At 41.1% G+C, this 11,135-nt stretch overlaps 1 protein-coding gene across 1 annotated transcript; it reads left to right on the top strand.

Moving 5' to 3' along the window:
• The first annotated feature begins 5,210 nt into the window (after positions 1–5,210).
• On the top strand, positions 5,211–10,863 carry LOC102010001 (seminal vesicle protein SVP-2-like). The gene is made up of 3 exons (XM_005392441.2): positions 5,211–5,305; positions 10,038–10,388; positions 10,693–10,863. The coding sequence occupies exons 1-2, from the start codon at positions 5,236–5,238 to the stop codon at positions 10,376–10,378; spliced, it is 411 nt and encodes a 136-aa protein (XP_005392498.1). The 5' UTR covers positions 5,211–5,235; the 3' UTR covers positions 10,379–10,388; positions 10,693–10,863.
• Positions 10,864–11,135: the final 272 nt, after the last annotated feature.

The raw sequence follows: 11,135 nt of genomic DNA, 5'->3' as shown, positions 1-11,135 counted from the left end.
CTTGAGGTCAGCTGTGGCGCTGACACCAACTCCAGAGGCTGTTGTGAGCCCACACCCTTCATTAAAGGACTCCTCCAACAAGAGACAAAGCAGAACCTTGTTGGAGTAATTCCCAACTATGTATGGAAACTGGGGTCCCCACAGAACCTGAACGGACTGTGCTCATACCCCACTAAAAGATCTCTTTCTTGCCTGCTGCATCGTATAGGTATAGCTGGCTGCTGCCAGCGCATTCTTCTGCAGTACTACCTTGGTATTTGAGCTGAGAAAACACAGATCCATAGGCCCAAACCAGAGACAGTGTAAGGCTTTGCTTCAAGGGTACGTCCACTTCAGCCCAATGAAGGGTCTTCTACTGGAAAGTTCTTGCTCCACAGCTTCTTCTTTGACTAGCAGTGCTGTTTGCAAGTAGTTGTGGTCACAGTGTGCTCTGCTCACGTGTGCTTTCTCTCCTTCACCTTCACTCCAATATTTTTGCATAGACATTTGTGCTATTAACCTTATTTCAGGTCCTGCTTCCTAGAGGACCTAACCTGTAATAGGTGACACATGCAGTTATGAAAGTGTGATGATCAGGTTCAAGCTCACTGTATGACTGTTCAGTCAGCATAATTGTGCTCTGCATCACCACTCATCTGTCGTGTGATGAGGATATTGCTACTACAGTCATGGATGCTCAATACTGCCACCCATGCCCTTGGAGTCATATGCAGAAGAGCTCACGAATGTACTCTGTGCTGGGAAAAGTACTCTGTGCCCTCTTGAATTACTCAGTAGAGCTCTAAAATGCTAGATTGAGCATATGAATTGCAGAACATATTAATGCAGCCCTAGTCATCCAGGATGAGGAAAATGACCCTCTTGTATGTTCTATTACTGCCATAGAATTGGATTTAAATATAGAGTTGCCAAAATAGAAGGAGGGAATTCGACACAGTGGGCAGTGTCAAAAAGCATGCAACTGTCTTCTACCCTATGGGTCTTCACAGAGTTCCAATCCCCTCCATGAAATTGCTTTATAAAAAGGCAATTCCATTTACATTTCTGCAGGTAGTGGTGAGGAGACATCAAGAAGGGTGGTAAAGAGGAAGGGTTCTAGGATTATGTGATATTACTGAAATTAGGCAATGATTCTAGAATAGAAATTCAGTATCCAGATTGGGTAGTATTACTAGAAATGTATAGTTCTTTGCAAGCCAGTTAACTGCTTTTCTGTTCCCTCCAGAAGCTAAGTGTCCTCAAACTATGGAAAATTTAGGCTAAAACTGGAAACCCTGATATCATATTTGTAGGCTCTGCGTATACCCTGGGTTAAATAGAAGGACAACCTTGAACAATCTAGACCTCTTGTCAGGCCTTCTTTTTTTAACCTCCTCAGACATTGAGACTGTGATCTATCCAGCCATGTATGTCTTCATATTAGTCCAGTATGGCAAAGCTCATGCACAAGGACCAGGTACACCTCACATTAAGAGATTCTCAGAGTCACAACTCCCCACTGAATTTGAATTGAATCTCTACTTTGGTAGGCTCCAGACAAACACCCTCACCATGCAGTGGGAAAACTGAAGTCCAGAGGAGTCCTCCATCTTCACTCTGGGAATCAGGGGCAGAGCTGGGGGCTGGGAACTACTTGTCTTCTATATTCTGGTGTTTATCTTTGCTAAGAATAGACAGGAAGAGTTAGTGGCCTTTCATAAAAGAGTTCTTCATGGATTCATTTGACCTTAACCAGGAATCGAGATCAGGAATTCCAAGGCAACAGTTGAACCATGCTAAATGATATAATCACAGAAAGAAAAAGGAATAACTAGGGAGACCTGAAGGTGAAAAGAACACAAGTATAAACAGACTCTCCACGATGCATCAGTTTTGCTGGTTGCAAGGTCTTCTATACCACCTCAGAGTTCCTCCTTATGCAGATCCCAACTCTGCAGGCTTTTATTGCTCTTCCCTTGCAAGTTCAGTTGTCACCTGGCAAAGACTTCTGCTTAGAGCCCTGATCCTTTCTCACAGCAAGAGAGGAGAGAAACTTATTCATGTCCAAGTCTGCTTTGAAATGCCTAAGCAGATAGTCTGTTCTGAGATATAGTTGTCCATATACTTTTTAACCTTAAAAAAATCCAGCCAGTTGTTGATCCACAAATGGCATATCTCTTACTTACTTGAAGGTATTATTCCATGTTTTCTATAAAATTTGCTTCTTATACCTGAGTGGCTTCATTTTCCTGATTGAACTCAGTATACTTCTTCCATGTGAGTTGTGCTAGAAATCTTGAAAAACCTTGATTATGTGCTAACTTTTAAAATTCAGATGATCAAAAAATAAATAAATAAAATAAAATTCAGATTATCAAGTTATACTGAAGAGGAGATAAGCCAGCTTCAAAAGAACAAATATTGTATTATCACAGTTCCATGAGATACCCAGAAAAATCAAAAGTTTACACATTGCTAGTACAATTTTGGTTATGAGGGTCTGGGACCAGAAAGTAATGTGGAGGTGTTAGTTAAGAGACACAGTTTCATTTGGGTAGAAGAGAGAAGTGTGGAGATGGCTAGTGGTCATCTAGCTCATGGCTGAGCAAATGTGAATGATCTGATTGCCACCCAATTGCATAATTAAAAATTGTTAATACAGTAAATTCTGTGTTCTGTGTATTTTATGACATAAACACAGGGATTACACACTCACCTAGTGATAGATCTTTTTCTTCGTATCAAGGCATACCTTGGCTATTTAGGAGATGCAGAGAGGATGGTTCAGTGCAGAGGGTGTCTCACCAGTGTGACTTCTCTCAATGAAGACTCCCAGGTCTCTCTCGGTTTGGTAACTACTTGGGGAAACTAACTTCACAGGACGCATCTAATTGTAATTGCTTTAATTTGGAGACCATCCCAATTCTCAATAAACAAGATAGAGAGAGGTAGGTTTGACTGTGCTGGAGAGTCCAAACTATCACTCTGGTGAATGTCTCTGTTTCCCCTCTTGCTCAATTCCCCCAATCATTTTTTCCCTCCAGTGTCTTAAGGCACTTTCTACATGAGTTCTCTGTTATGATTTGTCTCATGTTGTTTCATATCACATAACCTAGGCCTAGCATTTATGGGGCTAAAGAAGCAGACTTAAAGCAACTTTTTGTGCCACTCTCAGGATATTTCTACCATTTGGATTTTCTCTCTACTTTTGAGAGAGGAAGTGTATGTTTTACTATCATTCCTCTGTCCTCAAGTAATTTTGCACAAAACTAAATGTACACATTTAAATTCTCTTGTGCTTTAGAGGCCTTGTTTTCCCTTTTTTGTGGTAACTTTGTACATTTAATATTTCTAGGAGCTTTCTCTTCACTGTGCCAGGATGACGTTTTCCTTCTGCCACTAAGATACCATATCTAAGACCTATTGACCACTGAGCCTTTGTTTCCAGCCCTTGGTTTCTGCTTTCATCTTTATCAATGCTCTCACTTCCCTTCCTAGGTTGGACTTTTTTTTTTTCAAATTTCATTGAATTCTGTTCTGATATGATATGATGCTACAATCTCATCCTATTTTTAGTTTGCCTTTTCCTGCTTTTGCTTTTTGTTTTTTATTTACATATCCTGAGCTTTCTGCATGTTTGATACACTGGGTTGGATAAGGGTTTTGTGCTTTGATCCATAAATAAGATCAATGCTATCAGATCCTTCTTCTACAAGTCAAGTTTGGAACAGAGCAGTTCCCGGTATTATCTAGAGGGAAACGTGGGAGGAACGGTGAGATTAGCAGGCACAGGAAGTACATTTCATTCAAGATAATTTCTGCCTCCTCCCCAGGTTCTCTGCTGGAGGGAAATAATTATTGGCCTTGGGACAAAGAGATAAATTTGGTCAGAGATGGGACTCGATCATGTAATACTTGATAACTTCACATTTGTACCTATGTTCTTCACCTGAAAACAGCTGGCCTTTCCCATGCCCTTTCCATACAGTGTTCCTTATGATAGCTTGTAAAGACTGAAAATATATTTCTAAAGCCTCTTCGCTCCAGACCCCTCCTCCACGTAGTCTGCCCATACCATGTTCTCCGTGGATCAAACTAAAGGAGTGCCGTTCAGTGCTCTCACTAATGTAGAAAGCTGCACCTGTACGTGGGCGTTAGTATTCACTTGGCAACCTCTGTCGATACATTAATAAACTCATCAAAGGTGGCAAATATTCCTGTTGTGAGCTGTGGGTGTGTAACACTTCAATAAGAAATGTTTTCATTCTCAAGGTATATTTTTAGGTAGATTTCAAGAAAAGGGGCCCAATAAGGAAATAAAAACTCTTCCTTCTTTTTGCAACAGTCATGTTTACCACCATTAAAACATGTTAAAATCCTCCCATCCTTTAAAGATACCTCTGAAGCTCACTTCATCCTCCAAGTCTAGCCTCAACGCTCAATGGCTATACACGCAGACTTCCTGAAAAGATGGCTGCTGTTCTGTCCTCTAACTGAAAACACAACTGTATAGACTTTTCAAATTCAGTAGTGGAAAGTAAACTTGGTAAGCTATTGGCATATGTCAGGTTATACTGTGATGAGCTTTATAGTCACGTTTTCAGTGGTATATCCTATTTAATTCTGAAAAATTTTTGCTTTCATAAAGTTGCATTCTTTTCTGTGTCATCTACCTTTATGATTGCTCTTGGTCATAGAGCAATCTTTGTTATAGCAGTATGTACCTTGAGCTCATTTTGCAAGATGTAGTACAGGGTTGTATCTGTGATATAACATTTAAGTGGTGGCTCTGTGGAATGAGCTCCATACTTTAGACCTGTGATGGTGAATTGTTTAGAGTATTCAATGATACAAATAGCCTGCTGTGGCACATGTGCCGTAAGCTCACCGCTATTGCATACCATAAGAGCTTCATCACCTACCAATTAATTATAATCTGTAGCAAGTGTCTACCTGACACCAGACTGAATTTCGTCTGGAAATTAAGAAAGCTATGCCTGATGACCTCTGTGTTGATAAATATGTTCTGGGATTTGTGGGAGAAAGGTGAAGTTCTCTAACACTGTGTCCCTGTACAAAGTCTCTCGGACATTGACAGTATCCCCTACTGAGCAACAGGAAAGAAGTCAGCATTTACAGATAAGGAAAATAAGGCAGTGCTTTTTGTAACTTCAGCCACACCCATGACACGCCCAGGCAAGGAAGATATAAAAGAGAACCTCAGCTCAGCTCTCAGTCAAGTTCCTTCCTGGCAAGATGAAGTCCACCGTCTTCTTCATCCTTGCTCTGCTCCTCATTCTGGAGGCATCTGGCAGGAGGCTGCGTGGTGAGTAGAGCAGGTCTGCTGGGTGGGAGATAGATACACAGAACATTCTGGGTGTGAGCAGAGGGGCTTTCAGGCATAGTTGCTATCCTTGAGGACAAGAGGTCTTCTCCAGCTATCACCACAGACTCCTTGTGAGAACCTCAGCAAGTTCATGAGGTAAAGGTGAGGGTAAAAGTCAAAATGAAATTTTTAGATAATGGAGCCTAAACATTCTTGTTATCAATTACTGGGAGAGTAGGCGAGTTACCTAATGGGTCATACCAGTTTCCAAATAGATGAGAATGCCAACGCTGAACGGAACCAAAAAAGCAAACATCAATCAGGATCCCAAGGCAGTTTTAGATCTAAATCAAACAATGAGTGGATGACAACTATCATGACTAGAAATGAACATGTAATCAATTTTATTGACATTCACAACATAAATGAAAGTATCTGACCAACATCCAGGTAAAAAACAAGAAACAGGGTCTGGGGATTTAGCTCAGCAGCACAGCACCTGCCTGGCAAGCGCAAAGTCATGAGTTCAATTCCCGGTACCAGAAAAAAAAAAAACAAAACAAGAAACATTCACATCTAGGCAGACATAAAGGAAAAATCACAATTATGTAGCATGTAGATGACAATAACCATAATTTGGTGCAAAATCCTGGTCTAGATCAAGGATATAGTCAATATGTAAATAGAATTCTAGACAAGAATCTAAGTAGAGAGTAGAGGCCTCTCTGTTGTGGACAAAATATAGCACAAGGTGGATCCCAAAGCTATTTTGCTTTCCAAATCAAACAGCCAGTGTGTGACAAGGACCAAAGGGAAACAGAACATCCTACTTATATCACCTGTAGGTCCAAAACATAAGTAGTATGACAGGGAAATATCAAGCAAAGGTAAATCTCTTGTGTCACAGACAACAAGATGGAACACAAAATGGATCCGTAGGCAGTGTCCTACCCAAACTCAGCAGCTAGTACACAACAAAGATGAAAACCAGATAGGAAAATTTAATTAAAATGACAAGAATTACTGCAACAAATGTAATGTCACTTGAGGATCCATATAGAGGGTGGAAAAAGCCCACTAATTTAGGGACAAAAAGAAGACAGAAAGATGGATCTTAAGTCAGTTTTCCTATCCAAACAAATCAGGTGCTCCATAGTAAGGACCAAAGTTAGGAGTAATAGTGAAGAGAATATAAACAAAATGATAACCTCAGAGAGTCATCCTATGCGAAAGTGAATTTCAGGAACTAAACTTTTATGATACCAAAAGAGTTAATTTAACTTTTATTTTATACTGAATAATCTATACTATCTTTTTATTTGGGCAGGGTGCTTTGTATTGAACTCAGGGCCCTTTTCATGCTAAACATACGCACGATCACTGGGCTATTCCATACCAGCCTGAACACACTTTCATTGGAGAAAGAAAGAATAATCAATCAATAATGAATGAACAAAGGAAATAAATAATTTTCAGAAAAAGAAAGTGTCTTTTAAAATGAGAAAAGATTAATTTATAGTAGAGGAATGCTAATTAGAAATTTTGTGTGGTATCTTTTCTAACCTATAATAACTATGAAAGTTAAAAGTTAGACACATTCTCTGTGTGTGAGGGTGGATGGAATCAGGCAGTTTCATTCATAACAGGTGAGAATACAAAATGGTATAATCCCTAAAGAGAGAAACAAGACAATATTGCCCAACTTTCACATCTTTAGCTTTTGTACCAGCAACTCCGTTTCCAGGCATGTTTTCTACAAAAAAGCAAACCAAGAATGGGCACGTGTGGTATAATGTATCATAGAAAAGATTACCATCTATGAGTACAGCAATATGGGATTATTGAAAACTAAGGTAATCTATCAATGATTTACTCTCCAACTTTAAAACACCACACACATGCATGCATGTATATAACACACACACACACACGCACACACACACACACACACACACACGCACAGTAGCTCACCATCAATCTAAGATTTAAAATACTACCAACAACCAATAATTTATACCAACTGATGTTCTTCTTACCTGTCCTGTAGGTTTTCTCCCATCACTGGAGAAATCCAGTGATTGTGGCTCATAACCATTCTGGAAATCCAGTGATTGTGGCTCATAACCATTCTGGAGCTATCCACTGCCCCAAATTTCATCTTCAAATTTCCTTTATATTTTGCACTCAATTTTAAACTTTATTCCACATATAGATATGTATTCCCTTATTTTCCTTTGTTTTGAGCTTTCAACAAGCATATAATTCTAAATATTTTCTTTGGGGCCTGGTAGTTTACAGTCACCCTATTTTAGTTACAATCATGCTGTGCATGGCTACATTGCAGCTATTTTCACAATTGTACCATATTTCATTGTAATAATATGCCATGGTATATCTGTCCTTTAACTTGTCAGTAGTCATATAAGATGTTTCCAGTATTTGGCTAATAAAAACAGTACATCTACTAAATTTTTCCTGGTAAAGTATGGGAATATTTATCTTAATTTCATATTAGCTTTTATAATTCCTGGATCATAGATTGTATATATGTTCAGTTTGACTAACTAACGCCAAACTGTACTTGGCAAATTGTATTTGGCCAAACTAGAGCCAAACACTAGAGCTAATCACTATATATCAACAGTAAAGTGGAGACATACTTTTTTGTATTTTCATATAATAATTGCACAAGTGGAAATGCATGAAGCACAAGGGTAGTCCTTAAAATAGGTGAATTTTACAGACAAAATACTGAGCAAAAAGGCAATGTGTATGAAAACAGCACTATAGATTTCACCGACATAAAATTTTCAAATAAGTGAAATTGAATGTAGAGTTCAAAATCCTGAAAGAAATGGTATATTCTATATTCATTTTTGTGTGAATGATTTATTCAGTAGTGTGTTTTTAAAAACATTTCCAGCACATTACAACATTCTGACTTTCTTTCCATCTTGCTGCCAGCTTCTGCTTTGGAGTGCATGTAGGCTGACTCCAGTGAGACAGGGGGTGGGGTTTCCAGCCAGGGTTTCATTCTGTAATAATCAGTACTCTTTCCTCCTGTCTCACCCGAACCTCTAATCAATGACTCCCAGACTTCTGGTTCTGTCTGCTCTGGGTAACATCCTAACTCTGGGTATTTCTATTACTCCAAACTTCTGTTACCAAAGACAGATACCCAGTCAGACTAGCTTAGATGGAACACTGGATTGTGGCTCATAACCACAACCCAGAAAGGGAACAGAAGGAGCTGCTCCCAAGGTTATGGAGTGGGAAAGGATGGCTGTGGTCACCGTTCTCTCAGTCTTCTCTCTGCTTTTCTCAGTATTTTAAGGTTCATTTTTCTCGAACAGCTCATCTCTACCTCTGGTAAATCACAGCTTCTAGAATCCACAGATCACGCATACTGTGTTTACTAAAAGAGGAAACTGACTCCTTACCTCTAGTGTCCATAAAATAAAGAATTTCTCATCAGCCCTGGCTGACACACGCACACACACACACGCACACACACACACGCACACACACTCACTCACACACCTGTTTCTGTGGACAGGGTGCAGGATTTCATTATTACCAGCTCCTGCTAGAATTGTAAGTTGATAGTAGATTAAAAAAATTTTTTTCAGAAGAGGCAAGGTGCTGTTGTACAAAGGACGAAGGCATGTTAGACACTGAAAACATCCATCTTATACATGACTTGTGTTTTATTTTTTAAATATTGGAGTTGTTTCTCCCACTCAGTATACTGTGATTTTAAGAACATCATCTCATGTTCCAAACTTCCACCTCCCAATTAATTTTTTGGTGCATCTCAAAGGTCACCTATAAAATGGCAAAGGGCAACAGAAGCAGCTGTCATAGAAGTTGAGTGAGTGGGAGACCTGATGGAGCTGAGGTAGAGGGGACAAAATTCTCAGGGAACTCTTGGGTCCAGATAGAAAGCACCTTTAGAGCAGGAGGCAGGGGTGGAGCTCACACTTCAGCCTTGCGGTCATTTCCTTCAGGTCCAGAGAAAGCAGAAAGCCAAGCAGTAGACTTCCCACACTTCCCAACCCAGTGACTGAGATCTGAGCATCTTTTATACAGTACTGTCATGTGGCCTTGCCTCAGGGATCATTATCAGTGCAGAAGATGCAACAAAGTGACAAGCCCAGCACCCACTGGGTGTACTGAGTGTGGACTCTGAGTCCCAAGTGTGACTCTGTCCCCTGCCTGCCTGCCCTGTAAAAGCACCCAAATAACCTGTCCCCTAATAGGTGGTTAAGAAACAGAGAAGTAACCCCAGTAGAGGACCTCTGTTTCACAAAACAGAAGCGGAGATGGGGAGAGGAGTAAAACATTGTCAAAATAATTTCCAGCGCAAGCTTGGAACTCAAGTTCCCTGGTGACCAAGGACCCTTTCTTCCTTCACCAAGCTTCCTAAGAAATGACAAAGTGTCCTTCTCGTGTCAGGGTGTCAGCTCAGTCTGGGACCAGTTCCTGAGAAACAGGGAAGGGTGGACAGAGGAAGAAACAAACACTTGAAGAACAGTGGTCTTGCAGCTCTTGCCCACACAGAGAAGAGAACAGCCTTCAAAGGCACAGATGCCAGCTATCCTTGGAGTATCTCCTCTGCTTCTGGGCATGGTTTGAGGCAGACTGCAGGGAGCACTGGCTGGATCAAAAGGAAAGACATGGTAATGAGACGGGCATAATGGATCTAACTGTGAGTACATTTCTTTCCTAACAGCTCCTGTTAGATCACAAGACCCTCTGATAAGCCGTGTTTGGCACAAAGAAGTGGAAGAAACAGAATCAAGCCGAGGTCAAGATTTTGACAAACGCCGCTTCTGGGAGAAAGATGACCCCACAGGAGAACGAGTTTCAGTGCGGCACGAACACCTTGAGAAAAGTCACATTCGGTTCAAAGAAGATTCCGTGGACGACGCAGGTTCAGTGGGTGGTCTCGATCCTTTAAAAGGACACCTTCGGCTCAAACGACATGATTCCATGGAAGAACTAGTTTCAGTTGAAGATCAAGACTCAGCTAATGTTGGGGATCCTGCGAAAAGTCACAGTCAGCATGTTTGACTCCTTTAAGGTGAGCTCTAGCTCCTGCTCATAGGAAAGGTCGAGTGGTGGGGTGGCGGGAAGGAGGAAATGGGGAAGCACTGAATAGAAGGAGATTGTGAGAGATCTCAGAGGCCGTAAACAAGGTGCAGAGAAGGATGCCCTTGACTCTTCACTGGATCAGAGTGCTTTGCCCTGGGGCTGGGGATTTAGCTCAGCTGCAAAAGCGCCTGCCTAGCAAGCGCAAGGTCGTGAGTTCGGTTCCTGGTACCGGAGAAAAACCAGAGTGCTTTGCCCTGTTGAGTTATATTGCTGATTCTTTTCCCCCCCACCAGGTGGATCCTGTCCTGGCTGCTCCTGTCCCTGGCCCAGGCCTGCAGGCCTCTCTGTAGTCCCAGCTACCGGTAGCACCAGGCTTTCATGCGTTGCCCATTCTTCCATTCTGGATGCCCAAGCATGTCCCTGACTTTCTCATCTACTTTCCAATAAAAAGATCTTCTGCTTCATTTGTTTCTGGCTCCTGTGATTTTTGGGCTCCTAGAAGCTCCAGGGAGATGGATGTGAATGTAGCACTCAGTCTCCTCAGTGGAGAGAAAAAAGGACCTAGAAAATGAGTTCCTGGGGTGTGAAGGAGAGCAGAACCAGGAATAAGAGCTTCATTCCTAGAGCTTGGTGTTAGAAATCCAGTCATCAGCCCAAGTGCTGCAGAATTCAAGTCAGAAGGAATTGAAAATCTGCAAAGCTTGTCCTTACCTAGGACCAGGAAGAAAACACACAG

The sequence above is a fragment of the Chinchilla lanigera genome, unplaced genomic scaffold (genome assembly GCF_000276665.1).
Source record: "Chinchilla lanigera isolate Chin_1 unplaced genomic scaffold, ChiLan1.0 scaffold00044, whole genome shotgun sequence".
In the NCBI taxonomy this organism is placed as follows: Eukaryota; Metazoa; Chordata; class Mammalia; order Rodentia; family Chinchillidae; genus Chinchilla; species Chinchilla lanigera.
This window is presented reverse-complemented; position numbering and strand designations above follow the sequence as displayed.

Coding starts and splice junctions, on each gene's coding strand:
- LOC102010001 (XM_005392441.2), top strand. CDS start 5,236: ATGAAGTCCACCGTCTTCTTCATCCTTGCTCTGCTCCTCATTCTGGAG. Junction 5,306..10,037: donor ATCTGGCAGGAGGCTGCGTG/GTGAGTAGAGCA, acceptor CTTTCCTAACAG/CTCCTGTTAGATCACAAGAC.